Raw genomic sequence first — 25,713 nt, 5'->3', positions numbered from 1 at the left:
ACGCTATCTTCACTCGTTTATCTTTATTTAACGTAACTTTGAATGTGGATCTAGAGCACATTTTACAACTAGTCTAAATTACACTTTCAATGAAATATAAGTTTACAGATCTTGTTAAACATTAACATAATCGTAATTTTGAAATATTCTGTGATAAAAACAAACATTGTTAAATAAAAGTCGAAGCTATTTCGAATTACAATGTATGGTACTATATTTTTTCTTTAATATATATGCTATATAGATATATTTTTTTTGGTTACGTATATGTGTATATTTAATATAATATACTTTATATATCTATTAAAAAATTACAAATATTTCTGATCCACTGTTTGAATAAAATATCTACGAAAGAAGATCAAATATTCTAAAGCAACTTTCTAAACTTCATCGATTCTTATACATTTAACCTTAAATCTTTGTTCGAAGTTATGATTCTACCACTTACATAAAAATTAATTTCAGAATTCAAAATTATCACTATTTTTCTTTAAAATCAAGCATGTTAAAGTACCTTTCTTCATTACGTTACAAAATTCTGCCAAACTTCCTTAACCTCACGGCATTAACCTTAAACCTCCACAAGCGTTACAATTAGACATGCAAAAGTTGATTCTATTCATTTGCAGCTTCTTGTCCCTAACTTCGTTGAAACCAGCACGAAACGAGGAGGCACGCAAAGAACAAACATAAATTAAGCACACGCGAATAATGCGAGATATCCAAACATTCTAGCGGTCTCCACGCACGTAGTCGCGTTCACAATTACAGGCAAATAAAGGAAAGGAGGAAGGAACCGCGAAACAACGCCGCGGTCGCACTTTCTAACTCCTCCAAATCGTGCATCGAGAGTTTGCACCTGTATAAACATTCGCAGCACGAATACGATATAACCCGATCGTAAATTAAAGCACTAACGATACGTATTGCTCTGGCCGCACCCAACGTTATATACATATGTACGTAAAAACTTAACTTAACCTATACTTGTTAATCTATTCTATCAAATAGATCTGTTGTATTAAATTTGTCTTAGTCAAAATTAACATATACTTGTTAATCTATTGACAGAGGAACATGTTTTAATTCGTCATTCAGACAATAATTTAAGTAACTTAACATCACCTATCTTCCTATTTTCATATTTGTTTCAAATTTATCATGTTTACGTTTGCAAGAATTCCTAACCTAACTGAGATTGATTTGTCTCTATAAGATTTCATAATTCTAGAAATTCTTGATTAGAGGACGATCCGACTAATGAGTTAAAAATTTGGACATATATACACATAGGTTTTAAAGAGATAGGAAGAAACAAGAAACAAGAAACAATTCTGAGTTCATATCATATAGCCTTGAAAGAAGCTTTAGATCTTTATCTAGCTAGAAATATCTCAAATTATATATATATATATATATATACTTGTTTTGACGCGTGAAACGTATGAACATTAGCTTGTCGTTGATTTTACGATCGTGCTATATTATTTTCTGTAAACTATAGACGCGAATCATGAGAAACAAGAAGTCGATAGTATAAATCGAGTACATCGAGCAGGATTTTTAATATTCAGCAATGAGTCTGTTATGCAACCGTGATTCGTCGGCAACGAAACGCGTCCAACCGTGATCTCATCACCGTTCCGCGAAAAGACTGTAAATATTTTATAGAGACTGCTCGAAATACTGATGGTTGCTGGTAAGAAGGTTATTCGTATACAATAGCGAGTTTACGACTTATGGGTGCGTTTTTAGTAAGAAAAATTGCTATCGAGAATATTTAATATATACATAATTTATAAATGAGATAACCTAACTATGAATTTTGTAAATGTACTTGTTACGTACAAAGTATAAAGATATATAGATAATTTTATATGTATAGATGTACAATTAAAGGTTAGATAAAAATAGAATCGCGATTGCGAGCATAACAAGTCTTATGTATATATCAGCATTTAGAATTTACATGCAGAGTATTTGTATTCAAACACCTTGACACGCCCAGAGATTCAATAACTATATTTAAAATAGAAAGAAAGGAAGTTTTACAGCTTCACGTGGACCACACCTTTTAATAGAAGAATGATTCTTATATGTATACAATATGAACTTCAGAATTTACATAAATACATTTTACAATGCTAATAATTATTTCTATTTATAGTAATAATAACGTAACAATAACTTAAATAGACTAAGCACATAGACTATACTATTCTCCATAATAAAATATACTACACACTTCAGAAAGACTCAACTCTATAAACTTAACCCAATCATTATTCTAACCGATAATCATAAACATCAGCATTCTAAAGAAGGATTCAAATCTACAAACCTATCCCAAGCAGTGTCATTTCCCATAACCATAAATATCATTCATCGTAGAAGGATTCAACTGTACAATCCTAATCCAAGCATTACCATTTCCCATAACAATAAATATCACCGATCCCAAAAAGAAGAACCTCAACTCTATAAAATGTAACCCCTAAAAGGTACCATTTGCCATAACAGTAAATATCATACATCCGAAAAACATTCAGATCTATCTACGAACCTTAGATTTCACCTGACTAAAACAAAAACATCATATAAGATAGGAATTCAACCTAGAAAACCCTAGCGAACCGCGCGAAGCATCCGAACTACGCCTGGCCGCAGTCTGGACGTGAATTCAAGTTCAGCCAGACCAGAGATAAAGTGTCAGTTGAACCTGACACCGGTACTCGCTCAATCTAAACGGAATTCGATCACGAACAAGATCAACCTTCCAAACCTAGCCCAAACTCGATCCAACGTTCCCAGACTACGCCTCGAGCACGTACCTTTTCCTCTGACCCTCAATATCCAACCAGATAGTTCCCGCCAGCAATCACTGAATTCCTCGGTATGTTTGAAACAACACTTCAGCTTCCGATCTTTTAACTTACTACTCCTATAAGTAAACTGCGGATTTTTATGCGTATTCATATTTTTGTGAATATAATGAAAATAGTAGAACCTCAAAAGAAAATTATTTTACTTACCAAGTATCATAGGAAGCACTATATTTTGAGTTGTTTATGTATTCTTTCATATTATGTGCATTCTGTATAATTTTACAGTTTCAAATTTCCTATAAATGCATAAAAATCCTCAATTTAATCATAAAATATGTAGAGATATATATAGGACACTGTATGAATGATATTCACAGGATCGACAACGCGATCGCGATCCTTTGGACGAGACGAGTACGCGCGCGCAGCTGCCTGGCTGCAGGGCAACTGGTACCGTACTGGTACCAGTCGGTCAGATGTACGGCACCGTGAGTACGCGGACACGGTGCATGCCGGACAGGTTGTGTGTATCGTTCGGCGTAGATGGTCAGGTGGTATGCGGCCGTGGCGCGCTGTAGCGCGATACTGTGGACCCGGCTTAAGGCTTTCTAACCGCAGCCTCAGAGCTACATACACCGTGCTCCTCTCGTTCCTTAACCGAAAGACAAGTTGCAGAGATAACAAGTTGATATATGTATATATGTATAACTACCTACATATGATCAGAAGCCGATTTCGACAAGGTTATGATACAGAGTGAATACGTTTTCTGACGAACTCAATATGTTAAAGCAATCAAATATATAAATGGATTCTGTATAAATATAGATTCTTATAAATCTATGTAATTCGGCCTTTAGATGTTTTGTTCAGAATGAAACTTCGTTAAGATATCCATAGCTTTAAACACACTAATTTTGATTTGATATAATATTAGTTTGGTACTGATTCAAGAAGAATCGATATCGATAATTGATACCGAGTATCTAGAATTTCTATACGTATCGATATTCCCTATTGTGTACTTTAATATCGAATTAATCAAATATCGTTAGTAGTATCGATATCGATTCGATTGCTGCTTAGTATAAAAGCAACTATATATGTTCGTACATACACCTTCGCTCAAAAATCTTGATTAAAATTATAAGTGAGTCTTATTGTGATTATAATTCATATTGTAAATGATAAAAAAAGATATGCTACTAATATATCAACAATTTTGTGCAAAATGTAATGCAAAATTTGTAATCTATCTCAAGTATCAGAGTTCTATTAAATAAGACTTTTGAGCGGGAATGAAATGTATATGTGTATGAAATGAAAATATATAGTGTCATTGTCAATACTGCTTTTAAGTTAACCAACAAGAGGATCACCCGTTATACCGCATCACAATCGTCGTCATCCTCGTCGTTGTTGAAGAAATCGCTACTCGCCCACCTCCACGTTTCTTCTCTGCATCTTTGGGTAAGTACATATCTGCCTTTCCTTTCCACGTGTCCCTCATGCTGGCCCCTTCTCCGCGCATCGTTTCAGTAGAAGGGGCACAGTAAAGTTAATGCCCAACAACAGGAATCCAGCTCAGGTGTGGCCGAGTTCCTTCTTTCTTCTCCTTTCAGGAGATGTTTGTTGTCATCCCTATGTTCGTTTTGGCATTTTCGGGTATTTCGGTGACTCTCGAAGTTAGGTTGCGTAGGCCTGCTTTTTTAAACACTATGTCTAAGATGACGTAACGCTTTCGTTAGGTTAGAAAGAGAAGGATTTAAATGACTATATATTAGATTATGGATTGGAAGGAGATAGAGAGAAGAGATATTTGTTGGAGGTTCGATTTGTAATGGTAAGTGGAGACGCTGAGAAATTTGTTGATTGGTTTCAAAGGGGTGCTATTAATAGCGTGATTAGATATGTTGGAGTCATATTTTGTATAAATAAGAAATTTAATTTTAATGCTCTTCTCGGATCTATGACCTGAAAAGAATGTTATACTTCAATACATATTATTAAAGTATAGATAGTTTTACGAGGGATGTATATACATGGACATTAATATTCTCGAAAACAAAAGGAGTTAAATATATATAAATGTTTTTGTAACAAAAGGTTTTTAATATATATCTGAAGATATATACATTCATATTTGCAGTAGTTTTTATAATGCATTTACCAAAGTTGAAATTCTAACAATTTTATTGCAGTACTTTTTGGTATTTAACACATGTATATATCATAGAAAATTACTTTTTATATAATGTAATTTAAGCCACAGTATTCACATGTTAGTCTCTTTAGATAAAAAATATTTCATAAAAAAATGGAATTCAACTAATACATACCAAACTACAGAACAAAACCTCCTTTTCCAACATCTATTTAAAAAGTTTTTCTAATAAGAGACACATTCCACGATGCACCTGGTGGTATGCAACATTACAACGCACTACGTTTAAAGGTTGCGTGTCTTCAGGCGCTGCAACGCTCCGCGCGAATAAAAGTAATTAAAATGCATTAGTTGATACTTCAAATTAAACCCTCCTTCGTGCGTCTTAATTAAAAAGAAAAAAATACATAGAATTAATTAAAATACCCATATTCCCTTTAAAATTAATTTAAGGGAGCGAAGTAATTTTCTACAGATATGTATATTCAAACACAAACATATATAACTACATGCAATCAAGCGTAGTAAAGGCGGCCATCGTGAAAGAAGCATTTCAGAAATGCACCTTCACATTAGCCAGCATACTCCAACCCCGCAATTAACTCGTCCACTTCGAAAACGTCCAACACACAGACACACGGCCCCATGTGACCTTTAAGGGCAATTAACGCGACGTTAGTGGCTCCTCTTAAGTGCAGTGGAATCGGTTTCGACTCAGGTATATTCGGCCCTGCTAATCGCCTGAAACATCGTCCATCTACCCGACGAAAAGGTCTCTTTGGTTACTAGTCGAGAAAATGAAGATTCTGTCTCGTGTTTTCCACATAGATCCTACTACTGCCTTTCCACCTATAAATAGGGCTTCTATTTGAAAAGGCAGCAGTGTACTATCAAGTGTCTTGTGGGCAACTTGTTACTCTCGAAATTTGTAAAGCTGTTTGTATTTTTTGTTTACCAAGACTTATCCATCTTTTTTTTTCTCTTTTCATTAAAAACATGCTTTGATCTTTCAAAAGATTATCCGATCTCTTGCATTTTACTAAAGGAGTCTTTAGTGTTTACTTTTTACTAAGAATCGACTTCGACATTTTTATTTCACTTTTAAATTTTACTAAGAAGAGCGTTCGATTTTTTAATTTTATCAAGATCCTTCGATCTTTAAAGATCTAAGAAACTGATCATCATATCATCGATATCAAAAAGAACCATGAGGTTTATGATCACATTGACACTGCTTGTAACGATACTTTTCGTTGCTCATGCATTGGATTTGAACCGATTTTTCTGGCAAGGGAATCAACCGCAGATAACAGAGGAGGTTCAAATGATCGAAATCGTTCGATGGCGTCAACCAGTTTGCGTGGAACCTGCAAAGGGAGTATCGCCGTGTCTTAAAGGACTGCGAAAATCCCAGTCAGAGTACGAACGTGCCACCGGCAAAGGATTGAAAGGAGAAAAAGCTGGATACTCGATATTGACCGACGTTCAGTCAAAGTCGAGCGTGTCGTCACGGGAACGGGAAGTTTCAAGCAAATTCGAGTCTCCAGAGATGCTCGTTTCATTTCCTCTGGAGCAACTACAGCCTTCGCGTAGCTCTGAAGAATTCTTCACAGAGAAGCCAACGGAATCGAATCGAGGAACATCTATATTGACGGAGGAACAAGAAAGAAACGTCAGGGAAGGGAAGCACCTTTCACATTTGGAAAAAGTGACTAAGCCAAAACAGATTTATATCACTAAAGTTCTCAATACTCCAGTCACTGCTACTTTAGTCGCTCATAATTGTCTTCCTGATATTGGCATACCGTTGTGTGACGATCAGGAAGAAAATATCGAACCTTCAAAATCATCTCAACATGTGAAACCTTCTCTAAGTATCAACTTGGCTAATCCGAATGAAGATGCTACCTTAGATCTGCCCAGAATAATTCATAAACCTTCGATAAAATCATTCGATGAAATGCAAGGGAAGAAGCCGGAAATCGTCATCAAGAATCCTGATTTCGTTCAAACATCAACGAGTTTTACTTTGGATCATCCTAGCACCACTCGTGCCCCTATTTTGCAACATATTGTGATTTTAAAAGACGACAAATCTGTTGTTCCGAATGTTGTTCATAAACCTGTGGTTCTTAATAATCTTCCGCCTTCTCGTGTATTTGAAGATCCATCGCAGAAAGAAAATAGTAATCAGTTTGCGGAGCTTGAGAGTGGAAAATCGTGGAAGAAGGGTGAAGTGGACGAGGCACCGAAGAAGCAAGAGATTTCCCTGGATCATGTTCAGGGTGTCGATAAATTCAATTTAGGAAAAGGCAAACCACCAGTTCAGGAAGCGATGCCTTTAGATTGGTTGAAGGTGACGGATAACGTTAAGGAGACTCAGGATGCCGCAAATCCTGATGAACAGGTCGAAGTTGAAATTGCGACGAGAGAAAAGTAAAGAGTAAGCGTATATAAAATAATACGAAGATCAAACAATTTAAAAAAATAGATCTTCAATTTATTGTACAAGTGTTTTAGGCTTTACAATTTTATTCCTTTATACTTAACTCTTGCCGGTCGAACTTCTGGTATAGCTCAACAATACACCTTCATCATTACGACCATAAAACTGGTATAGTAAGAGGAGCTGTAATAGAAATAATAATTAACGGAGCGTGCGTCGCCCGCTGTGCGAAAATAATTCCGACCAGAGGCATAATCATGAAACTCGAAACTCTCACGACCGGAAAGTGTTAACATGTAACTCTTGATTTTCTGGACAGAATTCAGAGAATAAAAATTTAAGAAATACACGCGTTCCATCCCAATTTTTTGACCTTGATTTTCCCAGTATTAATTATATTTTTTATTATATAGAAACGATATTTCTAATTCTTGAGTTGCATTTTCTACCTCTGTCACTAAGTTACCAAAACAAGTTCATAGCTTTTTTAATAGTTGACGTTATATTCCACGTTATATTCAATGAGATTGGAAAGGGATTATTTATTCGGAACTTTCATAAAATGCTGCTTGATAAATAGCTTCCGTTGTATATTAAACACATCGATTAACCAACTTTCAAACGTATGAACTCAAGAATATTAAACAAAAGTCAAACGTCATTTATTCTGTAGTACTCTTTATTCAAGCCGCCTTACGTTACATACAGCAGTAAATAAAATCGCAATGTCGAAACTTGCGTACCTCGTGCGCATCGCGCGTGCGTTAAGTTAAAAATTACGCTATACTTACTCCTAATCGATAGACAGTCGCTTAGCAATTATCCCTCTATGCATTATCACTTTGTCATCTTAGTTTACGTATCACATTATATATGTACTATTAATATCATACAGTAGAACTCCATTTATTCGAACGAACTTTTAGATTTCCATCAATTTCTTTTACCAATTATATCCATCTATCTGAAGGAGAAATTCTAGATTTGTCCAACATGTTCACATAAATGTCATCCTACTGCTCTTAACGTCAAAATGAAGCTTAAAAACTCTCGAGCTCAGAACTTCGATTAACGAAGTCATCGCGCGTAATCTAACCTACGTTCCACGTCCGCTTCTTTGTCCGTTTCTTTGTCTCCTGAGATCAACGAAGACGAGATACGTGTACCTAATTCGAGTCGAGATTTATGAATGACACTAGTAAATGCACAATATGGACACCGACCGATCACGATCGATGAAAGGACGCGATCGAAGGTAATTGCTATCGAAGAATGCAAATTCTTATGAAAATTTATATTTTTATGAACGTGACTAAACTAACCAATGTAGAAATTTGGTTCATGCACTACAATGCTTGCAAAAATTATATCTACACTAGCTTATTTTCCGACGAGGCATTTTTTTCTATAGGTTTTACGCTTCATTTGCATATTACCAAATTTTCGTAATTATACGAATGTACTATTAAATGATATGGAATTTGTTACATTTGGATCTAATCAACTAGTACGTATAAAACTGGTCTAATAAATACTTTTATAGTCGCTATCAACATCGTACCAAGTATTATACCATTTCGAATATTTATATATTTTTTATCCATATGTGTTTTTTGTTTATTTTGTATATTTTTGCACATAACGCGGATTCTGTTCAATTTTATATTTCGAAATTTCCTACACATACGTAAAAATTCGCAGCCTAGTAATTACCATTCGTATTCGCGGGATTCGAGATAAAATTCGAGGGAGAGGAAATATATTCACATGCCTTCCGCGGTGGAAACTGGCGCGATTTATCGGAACAAGGGATCGAGTTGAGACGTTTTTCCATGCATAGACAGGATTGGAGAATGGACGAAGAGAAGAAGAAAGGAGAGGAAAGAGGAAAATTGTGAGAAGGAGAAGAAAAAAGATAAAAGAACGTCGGTATCCACGAGTCTGGCTTTAACCCTACCGCTTTTCAATCGGTCAGCTCGTCTTCGTTGACAAATTTCGTTCCAAATTTCAAGCAGGATCGAGGACAACGGATTCCTCTGGCGAATATTTACCCTATTGCTTCCGTCACGGTGAAGCTTTCTCGAGGAGGTGACTTGGGCGATTTTTACGATCTACGATTTATTTTGTCATTTTTCCTCTTGATATCGCGTCGTTATTTGTAACATTCAACGCTTTGCTAATCGTACAGCGAAGTATAAGTACGTTCAACGATATGCTGCGGTTGTAAATTGTATGTATTAAAAATTATGTTACTGGTGACTAATTCTGCAACGATCGATAGCGGTTTCCTATTTCGCGTAAAATTGTTTAAAATGTCGTGTGGATAATCGAAATATTTTATCACGTTAGCAGAATATGTTATATCATATTAACGCAATTTTAAAACTTCACTATGTTATTGGACCTACTATAATTGCTACTACCGAAGGCATTATTTCTGGTTTTAATACGTCGTATTTGTATTATATTGTGTATACCGTATTGTTCCTGTGAAAGTTTGATATATAAGGTAAGAATATTCCAATATTGGTTTTCCGCATAAATTTCTTATAAAAACCATGTTAGGCGATTAATTTACAGATTATTTACCGTAAAAATCCCAATTGGCAAAGCGTTAATCACCACGCGACCATTCGAGGTTTCGATAGAATAACGAAATGTAAAGCTGAATCTCTACAATTTTAATCGTTACACTTATAGAATTTATGGTAGAAACTGCAGGTGCATCGAAGTCTCATTTCTCGTCTTCTTAAAGCAAAAAACCTTAACGTTTACGAAAATAAAAAGTAAAGGAAATTTTTGTCGGAATTCTGGCGAATTCAACTCGATATCGTTCAAAGTCGTTTCGTTTTGCGATTCCATGATCATTCGTAATTTCTTAATCCTTTATCGAAGAACCAGAGAACATTATTGCCGATTGATAACGTTAATATTGTTCGAAAAAATAAGTTCCCAGTTGACAGTTTGATCGTGCACAGTTCCTTAGTCTACTTGGAATTATTATAATCTCTTCTTACCTCTACGTTCTTCCCTCAATGTATCATTTTAACCTAGTCTTTCGATCGAAATGTGTTCTTATACGTACTACTGTCTTCTAAACGAGGACAATTCCATGCGATTTCGGTACTTCATTCTCGACGCTGTTTCTGGCGACACGGTTTTCTGCCATGTCGATTTCGAGCTATCGGTCTTACCATAAAAATCGTTATTTACAGATGCAACGTTAGATTCTTTGCTGTAACTTGGAATTGCTATATTCGAAACGTCTTCGCTAGTATCAATTCCGTCGTCGATAATATTTAAGCTTTTAAACTGCCTCTTTTGGCTTTTAGAAATAGCAAACTGGTTCGTCATTGAACGCAAATTTTCTCCATTATGCCTTAATTTTTGTACGATCTTTTGACCAGTAATTCCACGAGTTTCTGTTCCGTCGGTAATTCCCTGCGCCGAAGCTGATATCGTTATCTCTCTCTTTCTTCTGAATGCTCCGAAAATCTTCTTCGCGATTGAAAAATCGTGAACAATTCCACTATTATCTCTGGTCGTCCGCGCGTCAGAGATCAATTTCTGGAATTTCTTGGAATTGTCATAATTCAAAATTTCATTCGCAGGTTCCTCCATCGTCTCGCGTTCGTATACTAACTTATCGTTCGGAATTGCCGGAATAGCTGGAGTTTCCGGAATTGCATGTAGTCTTTGATCAGCAGCATTGACCTTCGAACGATCGTGGAATTCTTTAGACAATAATTTCATTGAGTTTATTTTGTCATGGAATTGCAGGATTGGAGGATTTTCTACACCTGCAAAAGACAACGTTTGTGACGTGTTCTCGAGTGTTCTTCGTGGCTGAACGACCGATTCGGTGGAATTGACATTGCTGGGAATGAACGTGTTCGGTGATGACCCGTTTGTATGGCTTATATTGGCCGCAATTGCGATTGGTGTCGTTGCCTTCGTTGTGGCCGCGGTCATCAGCCCTTCCATACGATCCTGAATCGATTCCAAGAAAGCTTCTTTGAAAACGCGTTTTTCCTGAAAATGATAAATTTCACGATTAACGTGAGAAGAGAAGCAAGTATTGTAGGTAATAAAATCAAAGAAAATCAGAGAATATAATTAACATTTGTGGAATAAGGGAAAAGTAAACGGAATTTTTTCTAGGAAACTGAAGGAAAACGACGAAGGAAATATCAAGATTTTGCAAATGAGAAAAAGTTAAAGAAAATTTCAAAATCTTTTGAGAGAAGCTTGCAAGGAAAAATTCATTTAAAATTCTGCTGAGAAACATAGTGGTATCGTGGTAAACTTGTGTTACGAAATAGGGAAGAATATTACTTCACGAATAGCCACGCCTGATTACTTACGTTTCGTGTTTTAGACGAAACATGATTCCGCAACCGCGTCATCATGCTCAGCCATCGAGAATAATTGAATTTCGGAAACACGAACGGTGGCTTTGTCACTCCTTTGACTGTGAAGGGACGGAATTTCTGTACATCTACGATTCTGTCCAGGGAAATTCCCTCGCAGGAAGGCATTGAAAAGGGTATCCTGTTTAACGATTCGATAATTACGTCATTATAATGTAATTCTAACATATTAATTCCGTCAACACTGTTAGATGAATAATAACATGTAACATAGTATTATATATATGCGATACCTATATTATTATATATTTAACGATATTGATGGAATTCTAACATGACAAAGTTAATGGAATCTGAATTTTAATTGTTGTAAATTTAATTTTTAAATTTTAATTGTTGTATCTCTATAGCATTGAAAAGAATTATTTATGCACCTCGTGCATCCTTGAGTCACTTACGTTTTATAATACTATTAAATTATATAATAAATTTATAATATTATATTGTATATAATATATACGATGCACGAAATGCACACAATCTTTCCTGATTTTATAAAGATACAAAAACTAAAGTACAGATTCCATTAATATTATTAAACAAATAACGATGCGTGGTGTAGGAGTGCGTGAAATGCGCACGCTTCTGTTCAATTCAATGAAAAAGATAAAAAACTAGAAATTGAAATTCATCGACATTTTTGAGTTAGATTTCAATAAATATTGTTAAATAAATGAATAGTATAAGCGATTCAATGACATGTAACGGGCAATTTTTTTTAATTCGATAGTAGTAGACGAGATTAAAGTCCAAAAGGGCGGAATAAAAATATTATTTCCTTCTGTTGCTGAATATCTTATCGATAAAAGAGTGGAAGTAGGAAAGTAGTAAAAAATTTTACCTAGGTGGTAAACAGCCCTCGATAGTATAAACTACGACGTCCATCGTGGATGGAATATCGGCGTTTCTTCTCGAGCGTTGCGTTGTATCTTTGTTGAAAGAATTTCGACTACTCGTCGGATCCTCAGTCGAGTTCAGCATCCTAAAAAATGAAGAGTAATTTTTAATATCGCTATATTTTAAGTTATCAAAGTTAAGAATGAACGATTAACAATAGGAAAAGGTTTTACAATTTTGAAATACTTGATAACAATACAAGCAGGCCTCCAATATGATACTGAAGATCAGATTACTTCTTGCATATTAATATTTACCGTTTATGACAGTGATTTGATATTTTGAGATTTATTTTCTCACGATACCTTTTTCTCAATATTATTTTAATTAATCTCTTTTAAATACATGTATATGCATATGTGCATTTTTCTGAACTTTTTATCTAATATTCTTTATTTATTTCCTCCTTTTATTTTCTTTGTTTAAGGAGAAAATTCCCATTTGGATAGAATCATGATCGATGCTTCGAAATTTATACAAACACCACTTTATGATCCTCCAGCGAGACCACCCCAGCTAATGGTTTAATACTATTCCATCTATCAGTGTCAAAATCCTTATATTCCATTCAAAAATTAATATAAAAATTCTCATATCGAAATAACTCACCATTTGACATCGCAAGCTGGTAGATCGGGATCGACGAACAGGCATTCGTAGATTGTGGATGATGTGGATCGTGGCTCGAGGGTTAAAGAGCTGGGCAGACTGTTTTTCTTGGGGGAATTTCCGTTTGTGCCGCGTAGCGAAAGGGATTGACTCGTCGAGTGCATCAGGATGTGGAGCACAAAGACCGCCGCGAAATTGTTCCGCATTGTTCCCATTGTCCGTGAAAAAGTCTCCTCGCGTCTGCGGAAAGTTCTGCAACGTCGGTGATTACTCTTAATAACGTTAAGATATTGCTGCCAAGGAATTTTCGTCGTCCACCGTACGACCACCTTGTTAACTCTATTTGTCTGTGGTTTAGAAGATAAGAAGTCGTTTATCTTCCTATAAAACTTGAAAGATACGCAATCCTTTCTGTCTGCTTCTTTCAACTACTGTATTTTTTTTACTCTCATCGCTGTGTATCTTTATTTTATTACGCTATCGTTAGTCTGCAGATTTTTATGCAAATTCTCATCTTTGAGAATATAATAAAAAGAAAATAGAACCTCGATAAAAAATTGCGTTATCTATCTACGTATAATACTTAGTATACTTCATGTTTCTCGATATTACGTGCACTCTGTGCAATTTTGCAATTTTACATTTCCTGTAAATGCAGAGAAGTCTGCATGTCTCTCACGTATTATCGCAACAGTAAAATAAAGTTATACAATCAAATGTTAATATCATAAAGTAGCGCGCGGCTCGTAAGTAAATTCTTCGCTCAAAAATATCAATCACGCTGAAGTACAGCCAGTCTCTCTGAGTAAAGAAAACACGCGACGAGATTAAAGGGTATACACTTCGCAGCCGTTTGAATCATGGCTGTGGATAACGACAACTACTTGGTAATCTTTTCGAGATCAAGGAGGCCCGAAGATTCGAAAGGACCTCGTTACGAAGAGATTGCGAACCCGTGAAAATTCCCTCATAAATCGTAACACCGAGGGGAAGGACGACGAAGCACAGGGTCAAACGCGAACCAACAAATTCTAAGAAATCGCCGGATATCGCGCAACTTCCACTAGAAATATTGCAGAACGTCTACCGAGCATTCAGCCATCTCTGTAGAGGAAAACAGACCAAGAAGCTACAATATTCTCGATAAAGTGACTCGTAAATAATTTTCATAATTCGGAAGAGAAGATTGCAGCTTGACTCTTACTACTAAATAATGTTAATAAATTTTTTTGTACTTATAGAGAGTTGCGAATCATAGTAATACAAATTAGTCCACTACTGTTTCGCGTGAAATTGTATTCTGTTTGTTATCATAAACAATCCATTACATTCTCTCGAGTCGTGAAAATGCGTCGCGACAAAGGACGAAGTCGTAACTTAATTAATTATGAATCTAAAGGTAACCGGTACTTTGAGGAATTAAAGTATGCGATTAAATCCAAATCTTTAGTTACTTTGTCATACTGCGCAAAAGAAAGAAAAAATGTCCTCTCTCCTCTCCTCTAAAAATGTTCATTTCGAAGATATATGGTGCTGTCTAAAAAACCACGTTTGTAACTGAGAAACTACAGGACATAAAAATATCAAAACGCATCCATACGTCCAACCCTCTGCAATACAATAAATTTCATTTGAAATATTTCTTCGTGAAATCGATAGATATCAAGTTATTTCGGATGATCATTCATTCTTGCTGACTAACTGCGTATCATTGTCAGAGATAATATTTTCCAACGAATAAGTTACATCAATTACGTTACATTTCGCGTAATCGTAATTATTCTCGTCTTATATTCAGCACGAGTCCGATGAAATTTTAAGATACCCATCGGCGATACTTAACGCACATACGCAAAGCTGTTGAACAACAATTTTCGGGGTCGAGGGCGGTTTGTCTTTCTCAATGTGACGCCGCCAACCGATTGAATTTAACCCGTTCAATATTTCAAGGGGGTCAACATTACTTGCCGATGGAAACGGTTTGCCTCGGCACCCATTTTCCTACGATCTATCTGCGCTGTACCACTTTGACCAGCGATAACAGCCGAATTATCATTGTTAACCAGCTAATAGCGGGTCTGGTGTTGTTGCATTAGCGTATCGTCTAGCCCGCATTTATTCAAGCGCTCGTTTCGTCGACCGCGATCTCTCACGCCTGTTTAATTGTCGGAATTAATAAAGCATCGAGGCCACTGCGTTTCTATCGGTTATACGCGATAAATAATCGGAACGTTCGCACGGTTAAAAATCGACAGAACGGATATGACGCGAAACTAATTGACGTTGATCGTCCACTTCTTCCCTATCGTTAAACTATTCCTTCGCTATTTGGAACGATCTAACGCGATTGTAATGTTTCAAGAATTTCCGCACGACGATGGAATTTATTGCTGTTACTTGTTGGTGCCTCATCGTTTAAAGTCGCATTTCCTCATATATTATTAATAGACTTGGATATTTATGTATTTATGGAAACCTGTAAAAATGCAAACATGATACACGATATTCTAAAGTATAAAATATTGAAAGAGTAGTACTCGTTGTAATATTTAATACGTGAAAAATATCTCTATCGAGCTTCTATTTATTTCTTTAGCAGAGTTTATAGAGGTATAATTTGCACGAATATCTCATCTTGATATTAAAGACTACTTTTTATTAAATAACGCACACGTATGTTCTCAATTTTTGCTCTAAGCTCTTAGTAGACTGAGTCTGCTGGAAAAGTGTTATTTCAGATAATCATTGTATTTTTTTTAGATTGCAATTGATTTTAAGACTGTAGAAGTTGCAGTTGCAGTTTATCTATTGAATATATGACAAATTAAAAATCATAGTGATGTAACTTCTTTTAATAAATCATTCCTTTAGTTTCGAGACTAACCAAGTAACAATTTAATTAATTCTATCTCGCAATGCATTTTCATGACTTGAACAAGTATGATGAATTTTCTTTTTTTTTTTTTTTTAAGTAAATGCAGAACGATATTCTATGAAAACTAGCGATACACTTCTAGAAAAGGTATCGATGAATAGATATGTTTCATGAATAGATATCCTATTCATTATCGTAATTTACATCCACCTCGTGATTATATGAAACGACGGATAACCGCATAGGTAACCATAAAACCATAGAAGCGTAACGAATGACAAGATTTATATTCGCTTTATAATCCGTTATATTGACTTTATAATCCTGTGTTACTCTATTTAAATGCATATTAGTGCATATACAGGGTGTCGATAAAATTCTCTATTTAATGCCTTAGGCTCAAATATACCCTTTATTCTTCAATTTGTATTTACTTCCCTCCGACTATAAATACGTTTACTTGTATTATGTATACTTTCTGTACTGCAATTTCAAATTTGTTAATCACTGTTCAAATAATTTGTCGTATTAATTATCAAACATCATTAAATTAAATTTTAATTATCAAATTATCCATAGACTATGGATTTTTATGCATTTATAAAAAAAATTGAAAGTGAAAATTTACACAAATTGCACGTAATACGAAAAAATATATAAAATGTGTCCAAAGAGTAGAGTTCTCTTAACGCTTGGTAGGAAAAATAATTTCCCACGGAGTTTATACTTTTTTAATTGTACTTTGAAAAACAGGAATTTACATGAAAACTCGCAATCTTCTGATCATCGATGGCATCTTCGTGATTTTTCCAGGTTCCTTCTGCTTCGAGCAAAAAGCAGAAGCGACGCAAACTTCGTTACAGCGGGTTCTCTCGACACGAACTCGAGCGTAGCAATCGAAAACCGGGATTGTTCCGCTCAGTTTGCTGGTAAACGGAATCATTATGTCATCTACGACTGGTTAGCGTGATAACGACACCATCAGCATGTTCCTTCGTTCACATGTCGACCTCTCTCTTCTCACGTGTAAATGATTTTCATGACCGTACCGGTTAATAGGATTCGTCGATGTCGATCAACGATTTCCGCCACGTGAAAATCGTGTCTTTCCACGCCATAAATTGTTCTGCGTTTCTCCTCGCTGATCCTCGAGGGAACACAGAATCGTTCTGTGAAATATAGAAGCCGCGAACCGAACCGAATGATCGATATGTTTCTGTTAAAGATCATCTAGTTGCTTTCGCGAAATTCATCGTGTAGAGAGCACACGGAACAAGAATCGAATAATTCTTCTGGATCTCCGATCTACGCTCTCGTTTGCTCGAATCGTTGCTCGTTATCGCTTGATTAACGCTCATAACTACGAAGTTGTGTGAAAGCAATGAAAATAAATAAATAGTTCAAGGTAAGATTTTTATCCATATATCATGTAAAGAATCGTTCAAAATCTGCGAAATGCACCCTTGTAAATCTATGAAATTACCATGAAAAGCACATGTTGCTCGTCTTGATCATTCTGCTAGTTCTAGCGTTAGAGCATCATTAGGTTAAAGCGTTAAGTTTATAACAAATCCTCAGATCGTTTTCTACTCTCGGAGGAAAGAATACTACAGGAATGATGAAAATTTGCCGCAGACAAGAAATATATTGTTGCAATGAAACTATTCGTTAAGTATGTATCTATATTAAATATATATTAAGTATATATCTATATTTCTCTATTTTTCCAAGGAAGAGTTCTTTAATTAAAAGTGAACAGAGTAGGAGACAGGAAGAGTCGATGCTTCTAGTTTTTAATAAAACGCGTTCGTAGAAACGGCTGTGTTCTATGGACGCCGCAACATCACGTAGAATTAATTCTCCAGTTGGCTAGATTCATCTATGAGCCTGCCTACGAGCCTGTCTATCTCTTGATCGACTATGCGAACGATTATTTGCGAGCGAGTCAAAGATCAAAGCCAGAAGCGATTAACAGCTGGGATTCTTCGACCAAGACCCATGCTCTCGTGAAATTCGAACGATTTACAAATCTCTGTTCTCTTCCTTCCCCTCTCTGTCTTTCTTCCTCTTTTCCTTTCTTCTATGTTACTCTTGTGTTATAAACTATGAACTATAAACCGATGGATCTAACTGGATTACGAACTATGAAACGAAACGATAGGAGATCAAACTACGAGGTCGCCAACGAATTACAAAAATCGGAGAACGCGAGAACGACCTGCCTTTGTATCTGACGGGGATATTCCTCGAATAACAAGATCGTGTTTACGCGCGATCCGCGCGCGACGAACTCAAGGAGGAAGCGTCGTCGCGACCATGATAAAAAGGAGACTCGTATTTTAAAATAGGAGTACACGAGTTTAGATACTTGTTGTATACGGCTGGTCGTTATCGACGCTCACAGAAACACGGAGTGGCAGCATGAATCGTGGCGGCACCGATCGTTGATCCACGAATCCCACACTTCGCGAGCCAATAATACAAATTTAGAATTAGACGTACATAGATCTCAACGAATTTCTTGGTAATTTTATCGATGGCATACTTGTAGGCGGTGTCGATAGCCGACTATTTCAGGCTTCGAACGTACGTTGTACAATTTCATCTGGTCTATCGCAATGCATATTTGAAAAAGGAAATACGAATAAAAAGCGAGATTAGAACGAGTGGTAATCTTAAAGAGAGACGCGATCACACATTTTGACATACTTATTGATAGCATAAACGGGCGTCGATAAACGTTCTACGTTTCACAATACAACCCCGTGTATCGTAATATATTTTTCAAAATTTATAACAAATCAACTCATGGAACAGAGTAATTTGTTCGTTTCCCAGATGAACATTAATCTTCTACTTGTGCAATGAAACCGAGACAGAAAACGAAGATTATCGGTTTCTTATACAGATTAATTCTATCCTTCTTTCCAACCAACCAACAATAGCGATTCCAAACGTTTGATCTGTAGTGTATCTCCATTAAGAGAGCAAATAGCTCGCATCAAACGATTCATCGAATCGTGTCAACGGTTCTCTTTATCCATTCTCTTCAACCAGAGAACAATACTATATTACGCGGTGGCTGGTATTTCCCTTTAAATCGAAATCCCTCGGATCTCGTCAGATGTTTAGTCAGACTGTTTGCAAGGAATCGTCATCGTTTAATCGCGTCCATTCTACACATCGTCTACGATGGTATGTCAAACTTGTTGTGTACGCCAACGTGCACCTGATTTCGAAGCGTTTAGTACCACGTTGCATTCCTCTGTGCCTAGCCTCCGTGCGACAGATTGCCGCACGTCACCTTACATCATTGCCACCGTGTTCGTCGTAATAATGCCATTACACTACGATACCAGCCGTCCTCGATTAGACGATCGATTATTCTAATTGCGTTAATAACCATGGACAACCGTTTATTGGCAGACATGGCCAATGCTAGCCGGAAACAGCCGTCTATTGCTGCGAATCCGTGTGATTTCGGATCCGATCCTCTTGTGATTAATCGTTTTCAGGCTATCGGAGGATACCATTCGGAGGTAACGTTCGATGAGAGGATACTGATCGATTGCTCGCGTTCTTTCGTTTTTGATTTTTCTTTCTTTTTATCTCTTGTGGTTCTACGGTCAAGTTTAGTTATTGAGTCTAACGACGCGAGCAACTTTTTTGTTGTTTTTAATTTAAGAGCAGAGAGAAGACGTATCATGGGAACAGGTTTACGGTGGATTTTATCGCGGGTTCGATTCTACGAGTAAAGTTTATCGGTAATCTTAGATTTAAGAGGAGAAAAAGAAACTGCCACGGATATAGGTCTATGGTTAATTTTATTTTGGGTTTAATGTAGCGAGTAACTTTTTAGGAGCTTTTGTGCAATAAAAGAGAAAGAGGGAAGATAGTAAAGAAATAGAAATAGAAGAATAGTTTGTTAACTATCAAAGGAAATGATTGCAATTGAAGAAAATGTTTGAGAGAATAAGATGGGTGGTTTGAAATAGAATACGCTATCTTTGTAAGTAGAACGATAAACAGAGTTGCACAATTTTTTTAGCTTTCGACTAATCAGATGATTAGTTATCCTGTATAAAAAAGAACTATTAAAGTAGAAGAACGATTGAAATAAACAACTTTTTTCTGATAGGAACAAAATTTTAAGATAAGCGGTAAAATAGTTACGTATAAAAATCACTTAAAAAATCTCTCTAGTATCATTGCATCGACATTAACGTATTATAGTATCGTTACTCTTAGTAGTATCAAGTATTAAATAATAGACGCACAGAAAATTCCACCTTTTGCGAATAAACTGAAGCATTTTCCCCCAAAATCGTGAGTCATCGAGAAAGATCTAATTTGTCGTTTTATCGCGGTAGGTCGGTTTCTCGTTGTGCGGTTGCATGCCTCGCTAATTGTTTATACTCGAATGGTCGTCCGATATAAATTGCATCGCGTCGAGACGTATTTTTAATGGTTCGTGGGCGCGCGTATAAATAGTATACCGTGCCGATAACCCGTTCTTTCTTTCTCTATCTCACTCTCTTCCTCTCGTTCCTCAACTTGCCACGATCGAACGTTTCTGCTCGCGTTCTGATCGCACTGTCGTGACCCTAGTATTTACTACTCTCTCGTTGCTACTATTGCGTTTACTACAGATCTTGTTGCTATTACCGGGTTACTTCTTAAGCCGCCAGCAAACCAATTTTTCTTCCAACCACGAACGTACTAATAAAATAATACAAGTTACGACACTCTTACGTTTGGAGAAAGTAAGAAGCTGAGCATAATTTGAAAAGTAACGATAGATAATGTTACAGATTATAGTACACTGTAATTGCAATTTGAAAAAGATCGGTCGAGTTTCATTGTTTTCGTTGAAACTTACACGGGCTGCAATATCCTTAATTTCTCTTAAAAGAGCGCGGTAAATATAATTTAAAAAATGGAATATTTAGATCTTGTGTTACAGATGTTACATATTCATATTAGTGCTGATTATGAAGAGTATTTAATCAATTAGCTGTTGAGATCTCTTTGAAAAATGTGTAGCTAAAATGTGTGGCAAAAGCCAAGCGATGACGAGTATGCACGGAGTATGCCTGGCTGTATAATGTAAAATTAAGCTGTAACGAAATGACTGTTTTATTTTTTCATTTTATTATTCACAGGGCTCGTCATAACGCAAAATATTGCAATTTCTTCATAAAGAGTATACTTGTTAAAAACAGAGCTAACTGGTCAGAGAAGGCTATTTGCATTCTACATAGAGTGCAACTTTTTATTCTTTCATAGTTAAAGGAATGATATTTTATATGACAGGTAAGGAAATATCTTATAATATTTATACTGGCGAAGTAATTGGCAAGTAATGTCAGAGCAATGAGCATTGAGTTACACAGAATGCTACTTAGGTTTAAAGATTTCATCGTCACTTTCTAATTACAATATTCTTCCAATCCCAAGCCTCGTACCATTTCCGTACAGAAATTTCCTTCGCCGTCTTCGTGTCCAAAATCGACCTCATAAATATCTCCACATATTTTGAACACACTATACAAATCCTTTAACAATACTATCAAACCATCAAAGAAAATAATCTGTAGAATGAAATTTTCTGTACTACCAAGTAATGCACGAATCTTTCATGATCTACATTAATCGATCCAAGACCTCGTCGTTATTACACAACGAATCGTCGACCTAGTTCTTAACTGTTCTAAATGCATTTTTTAAAAACGTAGAATTAACCAACCCACATATGTCTCGTTGTTACAAAGATTACAAATTCTCGATAATAGAATGAAAATTCTACTTGGGAAACATGAGATAATCAGCAAGTATCCTTCATAGAGTCCTAACTCCACGCAATGCTATTAAACCTTTAAACTCAAACTTTAAACTCAGTTCTCTCGGTTTACAAACTAGTGAAAGTGGAATAGTTAAAAACTAGAGCAACGAAATGTTACACGCGTAAGACTCCTTCCTCTAATTGGAAACAATTGGAATATATTATCGATTGCTCCAAGAGCAAAACGCCGGCTATATAGCACGATATCTGAGAATCTCAGCGAAGGTTCTTAATCGTCTCGTAAAGGAATATTCTATCGCCGTGAAAACAACTCGCTACTACGTCTAATGTCTTTCTATTTCTTTCCGCTAATACTGATATCAATGGAATACGAAAGAGGCGGCGACGACAGAGCGAAACAGAGAATAAATTGCTAGCTGATTGAACGCGAAAGCCGGGGCAAGCATTGAAAGAAATTTTCAAATTGCCACTGGTCTCACGCTGAATGAAAAGTAAATTGGATCAGCGTTCCTCCGAGGGCCGCGGCGGCCGTTACTTAATAGAAATGCAGCATGGAGGAGGTTAAGGAATACCAACTTTTCCACGAGTTCTTATCGAGCACATTTTTAATCGGGCCTCGTGTACGGCATTCTATGCCGAGCTTGTCAGTTTGGGGTCAGAAAAATATTCCCAGCGTCTCGGTAAGGTTACCGAGCGTCGCGGGCGGATTTTTCTTTCTTCCTTTACGCTACTTTCAGTCCCCTGAGTCGCCGCCGCTTTCTCCGTCATTTCTTCCCGTGATTTGCATTTTCTATATGTACCAGTGTGTTTGCAAATTCTTACCATTTTAATGGATTTTTGTTGACATGATCTTAATTTTTTTTTGGCAAATGACGTTTTTGATAAAATGGTATTAGAGTTATTTCTGGAAATATTGGGGAGTGAAATAGGAAACCTTTTTAGCGTTTTCTGTAGAAATAGAAATGATGTTAGAAATATTCCTTGAAAAACCGCAGAGTGAAATAATACATTTTCTTGGTTTCTTCCATTTTTTTTTTTTTTTTTTTTTTTTTTTTTTAACAATAGAAATAATAGAAATGGAAATAATATTAAAAATATGCTTTGAAAAATTGTATGTAAAAAGCGATATTAAAATGTTTTTTGAATGGAATACAAAATGTCGGATGATTCAAATCAGTCAGCCAGATCGCAATTTCAATAGCCAAAACAATAGGTAAAACCTCGCAAACCCAACTTTCATAGTTTTAATTGTAAATCAATGGAATTACACAAAGTTTTCTTACCCGAAAGTCGCTCAAGCAGAGAAGAACCCTCCAGAATAAGTCTCGCAATTAATTAACTCACTACACATCGACGTTCTTCCGCGTCTCGCGTACGTGTCGATGTCCACGTTCGAAACAGAAACGATCACTACCCGATCACTCAACAGTTCCACGAAAACACGGTATCTCGACGTTCGTACGATCACGACACGTATAACTCCAAATAATACTAGCTTATGGTAAGCTTGAAGCAATTGAATGATAACCAAGAGCAGAAGCAGAATTTGATATTTTCAATGGTTTTTAATATCAAATTCAAGAAAAAGTGATATTAAATATTAAATATAAAATTTAATATTAAATACAACAGGGATTAATATTAAATATTAGATATTATAAATTTAATATTAAATAGAAGAAAAATTAATATTAAATACAAGGAACTGATTACTACGATGATCCCAAATTAGACGAATTTGACGGAATACTCGAAGGATAAATTTGATATTAGATTATTTAATATTAAATACAAGGAATAAATATGGTTATCACGATTCTGAGTGGGCGAGCAACTAATTATAGGGAACGTAGGGAGTGGAAGGATAGGAAAAACACGTTGCAGGAATCGAAGAGATTCGAGAGAAAACGTCGAACGTCCACGCTGACGTCGAGCGTACTACTACGCGGTTCCACTCACGATATGCCAGTCGAAAGAGATTAGAACAGCTGGTTCCAGGTCCCTACCACGAGTTTCCCCTAACTGCATCATGTCATTCGCGATTCCATCGAAAATGGTGAATCATTGTGATCTTCTCATTCGATCGGTCGGACCGATCGCCCTATCGATGGAGAGGATAATTTTCTCTGAGCTTAAAAGCAATTTACTCCTCTTCCCTGTTGGGAGATCCTATTTTCGTGAGAGACTCTGAACACAGATTTTTACTTTTCTTGTAAGACCAGGGGATTCCAAAGTTTATTTGTAAATTATTAAATTTACTAATTCGAAGATCGTACATCATGATAGGAATATTGCTGATCGTTTCAGAATTTTGTCAGATTTTTTTAAAGGCTGAAATAGTAGAAAAAAGGGTGGGGTTTGGTCTAGATTATTAATCTTAATTTTGAATCTGTATTTTCATGAGAAATTAATAATTAATATGTAGATATATGATAATACGATGATACAAAGTATGTATTATTTTTCATGATTATCAAAGCTGTGTATTGTGGAGTATTAAAACACGATAAAATTGATTTCGACGTATTAATCGACGTATATGCATTTTAATTATTACGTTATTTATTACTTTATTAATTAAGTACGTTATTCGATGTGCACGAATACAGCAAGCTTGTTATTACTACAAAAAGGTGCAAAATTATATATTTCATACGAGAAGTATCAATTTTCTAACTTTTCGATGTTAATTAAGTATTTTTTATTTCCCTTGATTATCGATTTATCATTTCTCTTATACAATTACTTCTCAACGGAGAAAGTCGTAGAAAGTGATTCGGCTTGTTACAATTATTTCTGAATAAACGCGATGAAAATTAATATCTAAATCGGCAAATCCGTAAGAGTATAAGTTTCGATTAGAATTAATAATTTTTATCGATAATATGTAACACGATAAATCAATAATGTTTTGGTCATAAACCGAATGCTTGTCGTCGTAATGTCAGTGAAATTAAAAATCCTCCGTTAACGTAATCGTTTGTATATTAATTTCTTTAATAGTTACTCAGACTCGCAGTTATAAATACGCTGAACATATAAAAATTCGATAAACACACGTAGTAAGGAAATTGCAGACGGTTTCAGCGTACAGTAAAAGCCAATGAAACGAAACTTTCGTGTCGACACGATGACGACAAATTTCTGCAATATCGTATCGAAATATTAATAAACAGAAAATAAAAAAGAAAAAAACAAGAGTAACAGCGAAAAAATGCGCACACGAGCTGCTTTCTATCGTACTGATGACCTAGAGGTCGATCCAGTCGACCACCATTGATTTTATCTGAGGTCAAGAGACAGTATGAGTGTTCTACCGTAATACTTCTACGTAATCGAAGATCGTCGTTTTTTCAGATAAATAATACACGAGCCAACAACAATTACGTTCAATAGGCAGATAGAATCAAAACGAACGTGTCTCTTTAACTTGAAATTAAACGTTGTTCCTACATGAAGAATTTGCATAAATCGTATACGCCTTAAGTATCGTTTTATGTGACTTCTGATGAAATCGAGTAAGAATATAGTCATTTATACTCTGTAGTTCTAATTGAAATAGCAATGTGTATCTGATAAAAATAAAAATATATTGTAAAAATGAGAATTTTGTATAGCGAAAACATTTCTATCGTATTTTTTTGATTTGAACTTCTTTTAT

General features: G+C 35.7%; 2 protein-coding genes across 2 annotated transcripts in view; both read right to left on the bottom strand.

The window, feature by feature from the left end:
- LOC126916912 (uncharacterized) overlaps positions 1-542 on the bottom strand; it is a 52,624-nt gene extending 52,082 nt beyond the window's left edge. Inside the window, exon 1 of the mRNA XM_050723207.1 lies at positions 518-542. Within this exon, the coding sequence (XP_050579164.1) occupies positions 518-527 (10 nt within the window). The 5' untranslated portion in view covers positions 528-542. The remainder of the gene's footprint in view (positions 1-517) is intronic.
- Positions 543-8,099: 7,557 nt separating this feature from the next.
- Positions 8,100-24,021, bottom strand: LOC126916907 (uncharacterized). The gene is made up of 6 exons (XM_050723193.1): positions 23,752-24,021; positions 23,336-23,558; positions 13,375-13,626; positions 12,710-12,850; positions 11,803-11,989; positions 8,100-11,470 (listed from the first exon to the last, which is right to left on the bottom strand). The coding sequence occupies exons 3-6, from the start codon at positions 13,587-13,589 to the stop codon at positions 10,523-10,525; spliced, it is 1,491 nt and encodes a 496-aa protein (XP_050579150.1). The 5' UTR covers positions 13,590-13,626; positions 23,336-23,558; positions 23,752-24,021; the 3' UTR covers positions 8,100-10,522.
- Positions 24,022-25,713: the final 1,692 nt, after the last annotated feature.

Source organism: Bombus affinis, chromosome 1 (genome assembly GCF_024516045.1).
Source record: "Bombus affinis isolate iyBomAffi1 chromosome 1, iyBomAffi1.2, whole genome shotgun sequence".
In the NCBI taxonomy this organism is placed as follows: Eukaryota; Metazoa; Arthropoda; class Insecta; order Hymenoptera; family Apidae; genus Bombus; species Bombus affinis.
Note: the sequence above shows the minus strand (reverse complement) of the source record. Positions and strands in the feature narration are given on the sequence as shown.